This window comes from Lucilia cuprina, chromosome 4 (genome assembly GCF_022045245.1).
Source record: "Lucilia cuprina isolate Lc7/37 chromosome 4, ASM2204524v1, whole genome shotgun sequence".
Classification (NCBI taxonomy): Eukaryota; Metazoa; Arthropoda; class Insecta; order Diptera; family Calliphoridae; genus Lucilia; species Lucilia cuprina.
The window spans coordinates 19,451,685-19,469,913 of NC_060952.1; the positions used below are offsets into that span (position 1 = coordinate 19,451,685).

At 28.8% G+C, this 18,229-nt stretch overlaps 3 protein-coding genes across 4 annotated transcripts in view; 2 read left to right on the forward strand and 1 right to left on the reverse strand.

Annotated features, from left to right (window-relative positions):
- The window catches only part of LOC111686961 (netrin receptor DCC), a 258,387-nt gene extending 257,406 nt beyond the window's left edge, over positions 1-981 (forward strand). Inside the window, exon 12 of the mRNA XM_023449367.2 lies at positions 947-981. The gene's annotated coding sequence lies outside the window, so the exon portion shown is untranslated. The remainder of the gene's footprint in view (positions 1-946) is intronic.
- LOC111687013 (sodium/hydrogen exchanger 9B2) overlaps positions 1-18,229 on the reverse strand; it is a 64,458-nt gene that overhangs the window by 14,224 nt on the left and 32,005 nt on the right. For both annotated transcript variants that reach the window (XM_046949201.1, XM_046949202.1), the window contains 4 exons: positions 8,489-8,776; positions 8,239-8,421; positions 2,933-3,108; positions 2,761-2,867 (listed from right to left, as the gene is read on the reverse strand). In XM_046949201.1, coding sequence (XP_046805157.1) covers positions 2,761-2,867; positions 2,933-3,108; positions 8,239-8,421; positions 8,489-8,776 — 754 coding nt within the window. The remainder of the gene's footprint in view (positions 1-2,760; positions 2,868-2,932; positions 3,109-8,238; positions 8,422-8,488; positions 8,777-18,229) is intronic.
- Positions 12,949-15,231, forward strand: LOC124419596 (odorant receptor 94a). The gene is made up of 4 exons (XM_046949735.1): positions 12,949-13,730; positions 14,489-14,588; positions 14,671-14,937; positions 15,107-15,231. The coding sequence occupies exons 1-4, from the start codon at positions 12,949-12,951 to the stop codon at positions 15,158-15,160; spliced, it is 1,203 nt and encodes a 400-aa protein (XP_046805691.1). The 3' UTR covers positions 15,161-15,231.

The following is an 18,229-nucleotide window of genomic DNA, read 5'->3' on the forward strand; positions in this document are numbered from 1 at the left end:
TGAACAAATTGTGAAACTTTTTAATACTTGCATGAAGTCAAAGGAGAATAAGAAAAAGTTGCACAAATGAAACTTTAATAAAAATGTCAATTGCATGACTGTTGTTGTGGTATTAGCTGTAAGTAGTAAAGCATGGGATAAAGAATGACTTCATATGGGGAAATATTATATAGAGCTTTAGTGAACTTGTTTGAAGATAAACAATTATATTTTTCACAAATTGCACGGATGAGATAAATTATTTTGAATACACGGAAATATTATATGGAATGTCTGGTTATTTTTGCTATTCGTTTTGACATAAATTTTGTTTTTATAATAAAAACAATTTATAGGAAATGTAACTAAATATACTTTAAATATTTTAGAAATAATTAAAAGTAAAATTTATTTGAAACAGATTTGGTAAATATCTTATGTTAGCTTGGTACTAGGCATTCGGAAATGAAAATCATTTTTTTTTTTTTGATAATGAAACTATTTGTTAAACAATTTTTATATTAAAGTTAAAAAAAAAATACCAAAAACATTCATTTGCATAAAGCAATCCGTAACAATTCATATGCGAATATATGATTCTGAGTTTACAAGTTAAGTGAGTGAGTGTATCCATTTAAACTAAATATAACTCACTCGTATAACTTTTTTTATACTGATTGAATTGTATGAATATTTAAAAATGTCTGACTGCATAATAAATTCAATTTTCAAATATTTGTTATATATTGAGTTGAATTAAATCAAACAGTACCGGAGCAATAGCAACAAGATTCAAAATAAAATTTATATATATTTTTTTTAAAACTTTTTTTCTCATATTTTGTTGCTCTTTTATGCAAATTGTGTGTTTCTAATTTAAAAAGTTTTTTTGGGGGTATTTTTTTTGGGGCAGAAAGTTACAACTCGTTCTATTTATTTATGTACTTTTTTCTCTCTCTCGTTTTAGAAATGTTTATACAGTTAAGAAAGATTGACAGGCAGGTAAGTTTAAAAAATACTTTTAACAGTTATTTAACATAAACTCTAAAATAAGTGCAGAACTTTTTATTTTATTTGTATAACTTAAAGTATGCTTCTTTTATATTTAAAGTTAGAAAAGACAAATAATAATGATTTGCAGCAAATTGCTGAAAATAATATTTTTTATATTAATAATTTGTTAAGCCAAAAAGGCTGAACATTTTCGTATTAACTTAATATTTTAACCATAATTTTATACCTCTAAATATACTGCCCAGACGGGTCATAAAATTATATATTTTCCATAAAAGAATGTATATTCTTAAAATCGGTTTGCTAACAATATATTTTGTAAATTTTTACGTGCTAATATAGTAATAATGCAAAATATGTGTATGTATGTTAATGGCAAAAAAACCCAATATGTTGTTGCACATTCTGATATACTTGTAGCGAAATTCATTTCTTGTACAAGTATCACTGCCACAAACTCACATGACTATAAAAATATATTACTCCTCTATGTAAAAAGCAAAAATACAGTTACAAACAAGTGGTAACTATCTGTATGCTTCGCATAAAGTAGGTCCTGCTGCTCTACCATTTCTGTTTGTGGGTGTATAAAGGATTTGTTTGAGCTACATTATTTTCTTGTATATTTGATTATGCACACCATTAGGAATATAAGAAGCCTTGCTACAGGCAGAACGTAATAAACATAAAATTTATTTTTCTCGTAAAAAAGAATACGAAACAATTTTAACACCATACTCAAAACACAGTAACCGAAGGAGCATCGTTTAAGTTGCAAAATGTAGGAAATGTACTATGTGAATACTAGACAACAGAAAAATCCCAGAAGCTGTCGTGTTGTTAACGGCAGGCATTGTAAAGTAATTAATTCATTCAAAAGAGTTGTTATTGTTGTTTCGAGTTTTCGTTGAAATTTTTTTTATTTCTAAAGATAAATAGATGTTAAAAATGTTTTTTTTTTAATTTTTATCCTTTAATATTTATTTAGTTTTTCAAAATTATATTTTTCCAAAATAAATTTGAAAGGCAGATTTTATTCGACCTAATATAAAAAATTACACAAAATCGTATTGTTTTTGTTGACATCAAATTTGGCACTATTTAATGAGTAGAATAAGTATTTAAAAATATTTTTTTTAAATTAACTTTTTAAAAATTTTAAGCTCTTTAAAAAGAGCACAGGATCACGTAATAAAAAGCAACAAGTTTTATTAAAAGTTTCAGTCATATATCATCCGGTTCGTATCTAATATTCAGTGTCGAACAGTGTAATGCCTTAAATATACACAATTCACTTCACAAAGAAATTGAGCATAAATAATACAAGAAAAATTGGAAATACATTAATGATTACAAATGTTATTAATAACAGTTGAACAAAATTATATCATATTTATACGATTTTCACTTAATGAATAAATACTTTTAAATATCTTGCAAATGCATATCTACATATGCAAAGAAAGAAAAGTATTTGTATCTTGTGTTAAATACGTTTTTCAAATATTTAACAAAAGTCAAAATTGTACGAGGACAACACCAATTCCAACTATTTATACGAGAACAAGTTGCCAGTAATACTTACTTGCATACATATTTGTATTGGTACCAAACTTTTCTACACACTACTTCTAGAACTAAAAGCTGCGAACATTTATGACCAAAAAATATGAGCCATAAAAAGAAATTTTATAACTCAATTCCTTAACAGAAACAACCCAAACCAACTACAAAATGTATGCAGAAAAAAACACATTGATTACTTACCGCATTACGCGAGGGTAAATATTGTAACATAAGACCATATACATAGCCAAATACAATGCCAATACCAATACCGATGGGTCCCTGCAGAATTTGTTCCGTTAAAGTACCTTAAAGTACAGAAAAAGTTAGTTTGAATTTAAAACGAGTTTTTTTCTGCGAAATATTAACTTACCCGTAGAGAATATGACTCCACAAAATACCCCAAATAAAAATATGGCCACTACATCATTGCAAGTGGTCATGGCATAGATAAGTGTATGAATGCCATTGTTAAGACCTAAACGTTCTTCTTTTAATTTCAACATAACGGTGACGACCACATTTGGAGAGACGGCTGTAATAACGAGCCTGGAAATAGGGATAGGAAAATTAAATATTGAGTTGTTAATTTGTAGAAAGAGACAAATCGTTTATTTAAACATTTATTATTGACCTAGCAAAATTTTTCCAATGAGTAATGTAGTTATTTCATACATTATTTTGTAAACCAGCATCTAGTTTTCAATACCATTATTTTATTTTGTTAATGGCAAATAGGTAGTCGTTTTGCCTATCAAACAATTAGTTAATGGATTGCCACTAGTTAATATCAGTTGTTAAAAACACTGATTTATACTTGTTTGTAGTAAACGCTTTTGTGTAAGTGAATTTTTATTTCAAGTTTTTGCTGGGTTGTTAGTGGAGCATTGAGTGTGTGAATAGATTAATAAAAAAAAACTTTAATTATCATCCAAAAAACTGTTTAAGTATTGGTTACAATTGAAAATTATTACAAAGATTTTGCTGGGTATGTATTTAATATACGATCCAAGATTACTTGTTTGCCGGGATAAAATATTGATTTGCATACCATGAAGTATATATACATATATATAGGTACATTCTCGATCGAAATTGCATCTTTAAATTGCCTACAATGTCATCACCGTGTTTAAATAATGAGTTATAATGCCAACAAAGAAGAGGTTTTATTAGCATCTTAATTAATTTTTTTACCCTACACCACTATGGTGGGGAGGGTATTATGCGTTTGTGCTGATGTTTATAACACCCAAAAATATTGGTTCTAGACCCACCTTGAAGTATACCAAGCGGCTTAGAATCTCTTTCTGAGTCGATTTAGCTATGTCCGTCCGTCTGTCTGTGTTTCCATGTTAACGCAATTTTCAAAATGAAATTTGGCATTTATTCTCTTCTTGGTTCAAGGACGAACGCTATTGAAAATGGTTGAAATCGGTCGATTTTTTCGCTTAGCCCCCATACAACCGTACCCCCGAATCGGGCCTTTGGGCTCATAATTACGTTAAATGTTCTATTATGTTAACAAAAATATATTATAGAACGCTAAATGACATTACTAATTTTTATAGTGATCGGGCCTCATTTGACCCTAGCCCCCATACAAACTCCCCTTAAAAAAATGTCAAAATTCATATATAATTTCTAATGAAATGATTAAAATCTACATAAATAACTTATAGAATAGGCCCATATTTACCCTTACTCCCCTATGAGCCCTCTTGTAGAAAATCAGTTTTTTTGTCAATAATACGTAAAAATATTCCACAATACGGTTAAAGAACAAAATAAGTGCTTCATTTTTTTTAAAAATTATCCACTTCTTTAACATATTGACAGGTGTAGGGTATCACATAGTCGGCAATGTCCGACCAAACAATCATACTTGTTTTATTTTAAGACTTAAATTAAATTAATTAATTTCTTGTTTCATTCTATATTGATATAAAATATTGGTTTTTGAAAATTCTGTGTAGAAAATTATTCACGACAATGAGTTGTTATGAATATTCATAAAAATTTATCACAGGTTTATAAGACAATTTTTCATACAAAATTTGTTCAAAATACCATTGATGAATTAGGCAGTTAAACTATAAAATAACTTTTAACAAACTACAATTTTCCTTCTCAATAATTCTTGCGAAACAACTTAATTACATGTTTAGTGACTTTTTGATTGGATTTTAATAAAGTTATGACAAAAATATAGTGAAAAACATACCAAAAAATTTAATATATACATATAAAATAACACACCCAAACACTAATTTCCTCAAAATGTTGAAAATACACATACATAGTTATCGTACATATATATCGTTTCGAAAAATTATTAAGCATGAATATCTGTGGATTCGAAGGGCCTGTTTGAAGACACATTTTTATCTAACATTAATATTTAAACGACGAAGCAATAACACCACCTCAATTTCAATGCATTATTTTAGCTTCAGAAAACTTTTAAAAAGTTAAAAGAAAGCGAGATTCGCTCTAAGTAAGTTTCATTAAATTTTCCCTACCCTAAACTAACATCCTTTAATATTTACAACAGATATAACTGGTCCGCTTCTTTCTATTTCATTGCTGTAAATTCACAAGTTCACAAATTTTGAAAAAAATATGACAAGTTATTTAGTTCTAACAGAGGCCTTGAAATTGAAAGGCCTCTAGAACATTTCTGCAATATCTTCTGTGTATGTGAAATTCTAACATTGGTTCATAGTTAGAAAAACTAACAGAGCCATTTAAATGAACGTCAACGACCATCATTAAATAACTAAAAGCAAAAAAAAAAAAAACAAACTTATGATGATGACGGCAACGATGAGTTCTAGCAACACCATTAACTAACCAAAAAAATAGACAAGCAAGATGCAACTATAATTTTATAGCTGCAGTTATAATGGTGGTTGTTGTAGACAACCAAATGTCTGAAAAATTAAAAATTCTAGTGTCATTAGCGTAAGACCTCTCCAAAAATGTATAATAAAAAAAACTAAAAGAAACAACGTAGAAACACCCAACTTTTGACATTTGCATAGGATGGGGCAGAACACATAAATGCCAGAGTTATAAGAGATTCAAGTATCGCTGCATGTGTGTGTGTGGAAACCATCATGCATAATAAAAAAAAATTAATATTGTGTAAGTGAAAGGCTTAACATGAATATTTTCATGTAAAACTGATGTAGCAAGTCCTCTAACTAAGTGTATATGAAATTTAGTGCTTCAGTTGTTCAATTTTTTTCTTAATATGTATTACACACTGAAAAAAATTCATGCCTAATATATACGAAAAATGTTGTACATTGTACGAATCGTTCATTGTTTCGCACCACGAAATTCTTTCGTAATATATACGAAATTGTACGAAATATTTTAGTATAATGCAAAATATTCTTGAAAAAATTAATTTACATAAATTGAATAAATATGGTCAAACTTACGAAATATTAATTTATTCAAACATTTTTGTTTATTTTTAAATAAATTTTCTAATTTTAGTTAAAAATTTTTCTCCACACGAATTTCAATTTTTTTATGAAAATAATTCGAGAATAATATTACATATACTTTTTCTTAAATTTTATAAAAACGTTGTAGTTTTATTTAATTATAATATAATTAATATCATTATGTTTAATTTCGCTAAAATTTAAGAAAAAATATTAGGAAAGGTTTTCGTACTTTCGTAAAAATAGAAAGGGTTTTATTAAATAATATTTCGTATTATACACGAAATTTTTGTAAATATTACTGAATTACGTTTTTTTTCGAAAAATTGAGCATGGATTATTTTCAGTGCATGAACATACGCGCTTACACATACTATTACAGTGTTATAAGAAATATACATATTATTTTTTATAATACAGTATTTGCGATTATGACAATTTTTCTTAATCACATACACATACATATGATATGTATGTAGGTAGTATTAAAATTACTAGTTTCTTTTACTTAACTCCACTTGCAGAGCTATTTGTCCTTATTACGGAATTCAACAGATGCACAGTTTGGTTAATTAAAATTTTTGTTAGTGTATGTCTGGTCTGCAAAACGACTTGTACTGTATTACAAAGGTCACATAAATTTCAAAAAATTAGGAAAAAATTTGAAATCAACTAAACCAAATGCCAAACTATTTTATTTTCTATATAAAAAGCGAAAATAATATTCCTATACAACCCACTAAAAATCATATTGTGGACCAAAAATATTCTACAAAACTTTTCAAATTATTTTTGATGTAATCAACTCAAAGTTACGAAATTTTTAAGAACCATTTCGAAAAAATGGAAAATATTTTTCAAAAATTACACTGGTATTCCTACATGAAATTCTTAAAAAGGCTTTGAAACTTATTTTCTCAAAAAAGTTTTAAGAACCTCCGTCCGATTGACATAGCAAATCCAAACCTATTGGTATATTTAGGGTAATCTTATATATTTATACTACTGCTGTTTCAACCACTAATGCAATTTGTAGTGGTAAGTATAACCAGTACTTATATTATTTCTCTCCAGCTGTTTGCAGTAGGTACTTATTATAGCGATGGAGTGTACTAACTCACCATATAACTTGCTAAGTACAAATATGATTATATCGTAGTGTCTGTTGTGTTAGTTAAAGTATGCAGCAACTAATTACAAAATTGTGCATTTAGTATGTTTTATGCCAAGTTCTTTTTTTCTATTGTATCAGTAACAGCCACTACTGGTAGCTGTTGCTGAAGAAACACGTTTTTTTATGTTTGCGGTTAACTACAACTTCATTTATTTAGATATTGAATTATAAAAAGGTATTCTTTGCCCTCGCGGTAGGGAAGTATGTTTTCATTATAATAATACAAAATATTAAATTTAAAATTTTTTACTATTTGTTGTAATCACTATTTCTAATATTAAATGTTCGTAGGAGTAAAAAGATTAGTTTGAATCACACGATTTTAAAATTCAAGTTTCGGTTTGAATCTGTTCTAGGCCGTTGAGAAGAGAGAAACTTCCCTCAAGGCGCTACAAAATCAATTTGTATTTATTTTTAAAAACCACTACTAACTACCTTAACTAACACCACAACTATACAATTGATGTACACACATATGCAGATGAGGTAAATAGTAGAATTTTTTTGTCGCGATATTTAATTTTATTCTTTCTTTTTGTTTCATTTTAAACATCCGCCAACAATCCAACTAGGGTTTGATGGTCGTTCCTAATAACATGCTGTGAAGCAGCAGCATAAAGAAAGAAAATTTCAACATTTTGTGCTAATGAAATTGTAGAGTTGCCAAGTATCAAATTAAATGGGCAGAAACGTAACCACTCACACACACACATTTTCTTATGTAAACTTGCATATTTACGTATGTATGTTTCCTTATACATATTACCTTAAAAGCGTGCAGTCAGTGAACAAGCATTTTAATTCTAACCGCCTTTTAATAAATTTTTCATATTTAATAATTGTGCGAAATTATGCAGTGGTGAGTGTTAGCTACTGTAGTAGTAGAAGCTAACACTCGTAGCACTATAATTATTATAAATTTATTTACATATATGCATTTTTTCCACTTAACAAGACTTAATATTTACAAGGTACTTCAGAATAAATTTAGTTTTTATTACATTAGTTAGAAGAAATTTAAATAAAACAAATATAATTCTCACTTACCCCAATAAAATGCCCCATAACCAGGACATATTTAACAGGAAATGAGCTAAAACTGTTATTATGGCTACTTCGGCAATGGTGGGAATTAGAGTTAAACGTAATATCATAAACCACAATTTTTTAAAAGCATTGGCATCTAAACCAAAGCCAGCCAATAGCATTATATTAATTAAGGCCATTTCTCTAAAAATTCAAAGAAAATTTCAGTTTCAATAAAGTGTTTATGTTTGCTTGACCAAAATTCGTTTACCTCAAGAAAGCTTCCAATTTTTGATAACCACTAAAATCAGCCAAACCCACATTTGTATATAAAACACCAAAGAACAACATACCCAACATATCAGGCAATTTGATAAATGTCACTAATATACCAGCGATCTGAGCACCAACAATTAAAAGTATCAAACGCATTATGGCGGTACTGGGTATCGCATATTCGGGCATAAGTACATAACCTAGTAACCATAGTACTATAAATATAATCAATATTGCCAGAGGTTGTGAGGTCACGGGATAGTTACGAACTAGATATTGCCAGCTGTTAAAGAGATAAATTTTTATTAATAGGTTTGCTTAAATACATTTCTAGTAAAAGTAGTAAAACAAGAGAAAAATATAAAATTTTCTCAAAAATATAAAAAGTAAAATCTAAATTTCTCTTTCAATAAATAAAAATTTTTTTGTTTTCAATGTATTTTTTTTGAAAAATAATTTATTTGAAAATTTTTTTCTATTTGCCAGGAAAAAATTTGTTGGCTAAAACCGACAAGTTCTGGCAAAGAGAAAACTATTATTATTATTTGTCACTTTTGTTCTCTTTTACAATTTCTGGGAAAAACCTGCATACATGACAAGTAAAGGAACACAGCTAATGTATTGAAAAATATTGAAGTAAAAAATAGCAAAAGAGAAGAATATTTTTATCCAAATAATATTTTACAATTTATTTGCAAGAAATCAAAAAATCTTGTACTCCATAATCTGCTAAAACCCACTAAATTGTGGAAATCAGCTCCAGTTTAGTTCTAAGTCAGTATTACTTTAGTTGGAGTTTAGTTATAGTTTAGTTCTAGTTCAGTTGTAGTTCAGTTCTAGTTCAGTTCTAGTTCAGTTCTAGTTCAGTTCTAGTTCAGTTCTAGTTCAGTTCTAGTTCAGTTCTAGTTCAGTTCTAGTTCAGTTCTAGTTCAGTTCTAGTTCAGTTCTAGTTCAGTTCTAGTTCAGTTCTAGTTCAGTTCTAGTTCAGTTCTAGTTCAGTTCTAGTTCAGTTCTAGTTCAGTTCCAGTTCAGTTCTAGTTCAGTTCTAGTTCAGTTCTAGTTCAGTTCTTGTTTCAGTTCAGTTGATGAAGAATTAATCTTTATAGACAGCGGAATCGATTAAGCCATTTCTGTCTGCCTGCATGTCTGTAAGTAGTATGTCTGCCTGCATGTCTGTAAGTCTGCCTGTCTATAAGTTGAAATCAGTTTTCTAAAGATCAGATATCTTTAGCAGCCAAATCTTCAATATTTCTGTCAGACATGCTTTCGAGATGTTTTCTATTTAAAATCAGACAAATCCGTCCATAAATAACAGTGATATAACCAAAAATCCAAGAAGAAATGCTTTGATAAATATATAGAAACAACACTGTGTATTGCAAAAAATATTTATGAGAGGATGTATGTTGGTTTCATTGTACTGTACATTTTGTTTCATATGTCTTTTGGTTTCATTGCCTACTTTGTGATTTTTTTTATGAAGCGTAGTTGTAATAATAATGATATAATCGGACAAATAAAATAAATGAAAATATTATAATCTTCACACTATGGGAAATGTATATAAGATTCGGCACTGGCGAATATAGCACTTTTACTTTTTAATATATCAATTAGACTCTAAATTTATTTATGGATTTTTCTGGCGGTTTTTTGTTTTCGTATGTAGTCTTCAAATAAAATTTTTCAAGGATTTTTTGGCCATCTCATAGTTTTAAACTTAGTTTGCGGTCATTTAACCCCCTAATTAATTTTCAAATTTTAATTATATAAATATAAGTATTTTTGAACTCTTTTCATAACTTTTGTTTGTTAAAAATGTATTTTTTTATATTAAATCTAAATTTGTTCAACTTTCCACCATAAGTTTTCTCATCACTGTGCAAGTGGGTGTAAATTTATAATTAAATTAAATATTTTGTTACACAAGATCTCTGAAAAAAACAAAATATTTTCAAAATTTATAATATTCCTTTGAATGATGAGGTTGATGATGAAAACAACAATTATTTATAATTACTTTGAAATTAATCCTTGATGTATTTATTGTTGCTGCCGTTGGTGTTTTGTTTTTTAAATTAAAGCAAGTTTATGGTTGGTTAGAATTTAATTGTTTATATAATAAATAAATGGAATAGCAACATACAGATGGTACACACTCTCACTTTGTTTCTCATGTACAAACTTTATTTAGAATGTATTTTATTTATTTGTTTATTTGATTGTGTGTAAAACAAATAATAATAACAACAATACAACACTACAAGCAGTAATAGCATCAAGAACAACAACATGATTAAAGTATGTTGTAGTAAAACCAATGAAATGTAATTAACATTATTAGGAAAGCAATTAATAGTAATTATAATTATTATTATTATTTGAACGTAATAAAATATCCAACAACCATACACTTACATAAACTGTTGTACAGCAAAATCATAAATATTTTGTACAAATACAACGGACGTCTACATACATATTCATCGACAACAACCATGCTTATGTAGGTAAGTATGCATAAATAATTTATGTTTGTATAGGCAAAGTAAAACATTTCAAAATGTTACAAAGTTGAAAATTTAAGCAGGGAACTTAAATTCAATCAAATCTGTTAAATTGTATTTCAGGTACATTTTTAAGAAAACTAAGGTACTATTAAAGAACAACCCATTTAAACTAACGCCTTCGATTTTAAAGTTTAGAATTATGTTATAGCGAATTGAAGAACTCCTTCTTATATCACCCCAAAAGTACTTTTTGTTAAACAGTATGTTTTACAGCGCCAACCAAAACTGATACTACGTATATTTATTTATATTTTTGTGTAAGAAATCACAGTCTTATGGACAAACATTAATTATTAGTGAAAATTTTCTAAAAGTTAAACAATTAGAAAAACTTTTCTGAAGCCAACACACAAGAAAATGTGGGGTAAAACACAAAGGGAAAAAAGCCACGAAATTTTTGTAATTAAAAATATGCAAAGCAAAAACGGATTGAATTTCTTAAAAGCTTAAACGAAGGCAGTTTGAATATTAATTAAATTTTTCCAGTACAAAAAGATACCGGTGACCCAGAGTGCTAAGTACTTAGGAGTAATCCATGAGCTATGAGGAAGCACTTTCAACATCAGACAATCATCGGACCTGCCCGATTTCATATAAGACATAGAACTTGAAATACTGATCCCATATAGAATCTTATGATCAAGCTTAACATAAGAGAAAATTCCCGCAGAAATTCGATTAGACAGATAAAATTGCCTTTTATATCCAAAGATATACCTTTTATCTAATCACAGCACTAGCTTTCAGGCAGAAGATTTAGAAATTACGGAATTCGTAATATAGACTAGAATAAATATGGAGCCAGCAGGTGTCAACAGGGAAATATCAGTTGATGAAGCTAAATCTATGACCATATGGCATTGCTAAAAAACTTTATCCGAATACATATATACATATATATGGGTACCAGGACACTCCGAAGTAGTTGACATCGAAAAACCCAATGTAATTTAGCTTTAAAGGAAATTGAGCGAGAGACAATTGATCTGATGAACGCGGCTGAATTAAAAATTTAAGCGAGAGAATACTGTAAGACCTCTTAAAATAATGAAGTTGTGGGTAGAACCACTCTGGTGGGTAGTTCCGCTCTGGTGCCCTATTTTGCCCTTTTCAGACTTTCGATGCAAATAGCTTGGGAGTGATATAATTCCGTTTATAAAATACCCAACTAACATTAACTCTAGGGAATTACAGGAAAACTTGTTTCTAAACATCGAAAATAAATACAGATTTTCCATTAAATGGGGCGCCTAAAAGACCTGATAGTGGCTGTGTTGGAAGTACACTTTTAAGCAATGCTTATTCAATCTTCCCAAGTTGCACTTTGTTGACACAAAATTAAATGTACCTTGACGTTTTCACTAATGAAAATAATACCAGAGGAATGACGTTGTAAATCCCACATTTTAAGGGGTAAAAAACAGTAATATTTTTTAACTATTTGTATCAATAAGCCGTGAACTCCTCTTATCAAAATCACTGCATACGTTATAATACTTCGTTTACCAAACATTGCGTGTAACTCTTTACCTAATTCTTTTCATTTAAATTTCGATTCTTTTAGTCATTTAATCATCATAAACTATTCATAATTTTGTGGGTAATTAATCCACTTATCACATTAATTACGAATTAAATCACATAAACAAAAAATGAAACCTAAACTAGTGGTATAAATACCGCCTACTTTCAAGCAAACAATTTCAAATAAAATCCAACAACCTCTAACTAATCTAAACAATTCAAATCAAAATAATACAAAACGTAAGCAACACCCATAATACAGCCATCAACGCACATCCAACTACAATTCATCACAAGCTGAACCCATTAACTAAATTTAACACAATAAAAAAAGTTACAAATTAAAACAATTATAATAAGTATGATTAAAACGCCAAGTTCTTCGGATAACTTTACCATAAAAGAATGCGATAGAATCTCGGCTGTCCGTGGTTTACTTAAACTAATGAAAATCATGGGCATGTGGCAATGGAAGTGGGAATACGCAAATGAAAAGGTTTTTCAATATTATCAAAGATTGCAATACATACAAAGATTCTGTATACATATGCCCATCACCTTTACATATATTGCACTGATGTGGCTTGAGGTCTTTCTATCACCAGATTTAGATCAGGCCGGCGATGTTCTCTACATGTCATTTACCGAGGCTGCTTTAGTAGTGAAAATTCTCAATAATTGGCATTATTCAATTAGGGCAATGAATTTTATCAATGAATTGGCTTACGGAGAACATTTTCAACTAATTAGCCAAGAAGAAGTTGTGCTGTGGCAACGCAAACAGAAAATGTTTCGTAATATAATAATAATGTTTCTAACCTCTAGTGTGTTTACGGTTACGGCTGCCTCAGTTGGGGTGCTGTATGGAGATGCCTATCAGTTGCCATTTGCTTATTGGGTTCCCTTTGAATGGCACACGAATAAAAGGAATTATTGGATTGCATATGTTTATAATGTTTTTGGAATTGGTGTAACTGCGATAACAAACGTTTGTATGGATATGATTGGTAGTTATTTTCTATTTCATACATCTGTTTTATATCAAATATTGGGTTTACGTTTGTTGCATCTCAAGGCTGCTGCAGAGAAAGATGTGGTTAAGGAGTTGAGGAAAATTTTTAAATTTCACAAAAATGTTAAAAGGTAAGTTGTGTGATGGGTGTTATATATATTATTTTTTTGTTTAGAGAATTTTTCATGCTTTGTCATAGTTCTACAAAGGATCAATGCATCGAAATAGAGCCAACCACCCAGTTGGCTCTATTTCGTCTTTCGTCGCGGATGTACTCTTTGCAAACGAGGGTGAAGACATTCGTCACTATAGTATCCCTTTTCCTGTCTCGTTGTAGTCTATGGGGTGACGATTGACTTCATCGAAGACAAGCACTTGGTAAAAAAGCTAGTCACCTGGAATGTCTAAAAATTGGAAATATATAAAAATTAAATGATTTTATACACCACAAAACACCACAACAAAATTGCTGAAAATATGGCTTCCATAAATTTTTTTGTAATGCAATAATTTAAAGCTGTAATTAAGGAGGTATCTATGGATGCAGTAGTCATATTTATTGTTTCCAAATTAAGAATATTTTTTTCTGGGATGTGTATTTTCTTTAATGAAAACCTTAAACCTTAAATACAATTGTCCAATTTACAATCGGTATTGTACGGTTGTATCGTAGTATGTCGTATTTTTTTATTATTGATTTTTTTTGTTTCAAAAATTTTGTTTGAGAATTTTTTATGTCCTTCGACATCGATTGTGATTTGAAAAAATATATTTTATTTCAAAATAACATTTAGCAAAACAATAAAACCTCAGTATTTTAATCAGCACCCAAATATATAAAATAACTTTTAATTCTACTTAATATGTAATTGTTTCTCTTTGATTATAGAATGGCCCGAGAATGTGAGACATTGGTATCATCATATGCTCTGTCACAAATTGTTTTAAGTGCATTTATTTTATGTTTCTGCGGTTATCGTATACAAAAGGTCTTTTTTACAACTTAGCATCTCCATTTTTTGACAATATAACTTTTTTGTTCTTTCATTCTTTTCCCTTTTCCACTCATAGATGAACATTTTGGAAAATCTTAGCCAATTCTATTCGATGTTACAATTTTTGCTCGTTATGATTTTAGAAATTTATTTACCCTGCTACTTTGCCAACGAAATAACTTGGAATTCCTCACTATTGTGTACTCAAATTTACAGTTCGGAATGGTTAAAGTTTTCCATACCCACTCGTAAACTTATTTATTTATATATGGAATTTGTGAAACACCCGGAAAAAATAAAAGCTGGTAATTACTTTGATGTTGGTCTACCAATATTTACCAAGGTTTGTTTAAGGAAATAAATATAATTCTTAATGTTGTTGCTTTTATTGTAATTGGTCTAAAATGTTTTGTATAAAGTTTATTTTATATTTTTTATGGTTTTTGGTTTTAAAAGAAAATATTGATTTAGTTATATTTCTTTTCAACATTAAATATTTGGTTTCATTTTAGGTGATGAATAACGCTTATTCGTTTTTTGCTCTCATAATGAATGTGGAAAAATAAAAAAAATTAAAATTAACATTTATGGAATTTATTTTTGAACTTGAAAAATTATAAAATTCATGATAAGTTTCCAAGAATTTTACTCTATTTTATATTTGTGTTTATTTTTATAAAATATATTTTTTAATAATTATGCCATTAAAAAGTAACAAAATATATAAAACCCTTTCAAAAAAGCGTTTTTAAAAAAGGACATTAATTTACAGAATGTACTTATGATTTCTTTTGTCTACTGTCTTTCTCTGAGTTATTAGGGTGTTTCAGATATTAAAGTTTTAAATAATTCTAATAAAATTGTATATTGAATACATATGAATACATATGGGTCGATCCTCGGTAAATTTTGGGAAAAGGATATATTTTTAAATAACAGTTAGTTTTGTTGAGTTTCATTGTGATGCAAATGGTTACAAGTCAATTTTACGCATTTAAGACATTTTTTGAAGAGGGTTTGTATGGGGGGCTAGGGTCATTACAAAAATCTGAAGTATCATTTACACTTATATAAAACTTATTTGTGTCAATTTTTAGAGAGATAATATAATATTTGACGTAATCATGGCTTACACAATTTCGGCCAGGTGAAATAATAGACCGATTAACCATTTTTAAAAGGCTTCGTCCCCGCGTCAAAAAACATGCTTGGTCCAAATTTCAGCAAATTATCTTGAAAATTGCGGCCTGTACCTTGCGCACAAGGTTTACATGGAAAGCCAGCCGGACAGACGGGCGGACGGACATGACTCAATCGACTCAAAAAATGATTCTGAATCGATCGGTATTCTTTAAGGTGGGTATTGGAAAAAATGTTTTCGTCAATTTGTTGTTGCATTAAGATTTGATAAATGTGATCGATAAATGTGAGAAAAAACATAAAAAAATATTATTTTCAAAATGTTTTGAAAACAATACTAATATTGGAATGTTTATAAATCTAAGTTATATAAAATGTCATTGTAATTACCCCTATCGCCAATAGAAGTGAAAATTTTGTTCCCTTGAAATTTTCATTTCCCTCTAACTAAAGAGGAATTTTTTTCATGACAATAAAGTTAGTGAACGAAAAATGTGAAAAGGGAACATATTTCACGTAAAATGATGATTAGAGATAGGGGTGAATATTTAAAAAAAACGAATACACCTAAGGAAAAAACTGTATAAAAGTACCAAAATTGATACAATTCTTTGTCAAAAGTGATCTTACCACGTTTTTTAACATATGAACAACGAATTTGTTTGAAATGGTTATAATTTTGACAAGGCATCGTTTGTCATTGCATTGTTGTCATTTTGATTAAACTTTGAGTCATTTCAGCAATGCAACGTTGTAATTTTGACAACGAATCGTTGCCATTTCCACCCGCAATATTCTTTTTGACAACATTTCGTTGTCACTTTGGTAACACATTATTATTTTATGTTGATTTGATAACGTCGTGTATTATAAATATATTTGTTGCCGATTTGACAACTATCCATACATACTCTGACAGCTGTAAGACAATATTTTTTTTCTCTGTGTCAATCTTTCATTTGACGTTAAAATATAGCATACATTTGAAATTGATCCGAATTAAAAACTATTTATTTTTGACAAACCCTATTGTCTACTATTTAATTAGCTTTGTTAATAAAATACATGCAATTTGTTTACAATATTTATGTACTAATATCTAACCCTTCTTTTTAATAAGTATCCTTATTGAATTGTTGGTAAGAGAAGTTATTAAATAACACCGTGTAACAATTTTAAAGGGAATTTTATACATATGAAAAATGTGAAATCGCAGTATAACTTAGTGTAATCTATAAGTAGTTTCATACATATATTGATATTTTCATATACATATATGAATGACTGTTACAAGATGTAATTAATATTTCGTGTTGAATAATATAATAATTATACCCAAATTATAGAAAACAAACTGTCCGAAATGTTTAAATTATTTGTTAATAGGTTAAACAAACAGTTAAATATAAATAGATTAAATCAAAACGTTGCCAGAAATAAACGTTAATCAAAATGAGTAGAATTACATTAACACACTTCTCGAAACCAATAGAGAAATGTGACAAAATAACGGGATCTCGTGTGTTATTAACAATTTTAAGATTTGTGGGCTTATGGCCCTGGAAGAGTGAATACAAAAATAGCAATCAAAAGCTGATTAAATCTAAAATACAATTATTACAATGTTTTATTATACATGTACCTGCTACTTTGTTATTTTGCTTGCTAATGTGGGTGGAAGCTTTCACTTCGTCCGATTTAGACGAAGCCGGAAATGTGTTATATATGTCATTGGCATTAAGTGTTTATATAGTAAAATTTTTGAATATCCGAATATTATCCAAAAAAGCCACTTCATTTATTCAAGCACTAGAATACAATTCCTTATATAATTTACTAACACCCGAAGAAGTGAACATGTGGTCGAAAAACCAAACAAGTTTTCGTAATGTAGTGATAATTTTTACCAGTGGTAGTGTTTTTTCGGGAGTCTTTGCCTTTGTGGGCGTATTATTTGATAATGAATATCGTTTAGGTTTTCCCTATTGGCTGCCATTTGAATGGCGTAATCCAGAGAGATATTGGTATGCATACTCTTTTAATGTGATTGGCATATTAGTATCCTGCTTATCCAATGCCAGTTTGGATATGTTGGGTTGTTATATGATTTTTCATATTGGTTTGCTTTATAAATTACTGGGTATGCGTTACTCTAGTATACGATCTATAGAAGAAATTGAAGCCATTACAGAGTTAAGGAAGTTATTTGTTATGCACTCGAGTATAAAAAGGTAAGTTAAAAATAATATTATTGAGATATGTATGTCTGTTTTAATTATAAATTTCTTTCTTAGAATGACCAACGAATGTGAAATATTAATTTCCTTTTATGTGTTAGCTCAAATAATTTTCAGTGCTTTAATAATATGTGGTTATCGTTTACGAAATGTAAGGGCTACAAGTTCTAAAATATTTATATTTTTATCTGTTACCAATTTTTTCTTCTTTATTTTAAGATGAATATTTTTGCCGAATTAACACAATTTTTTGCTATG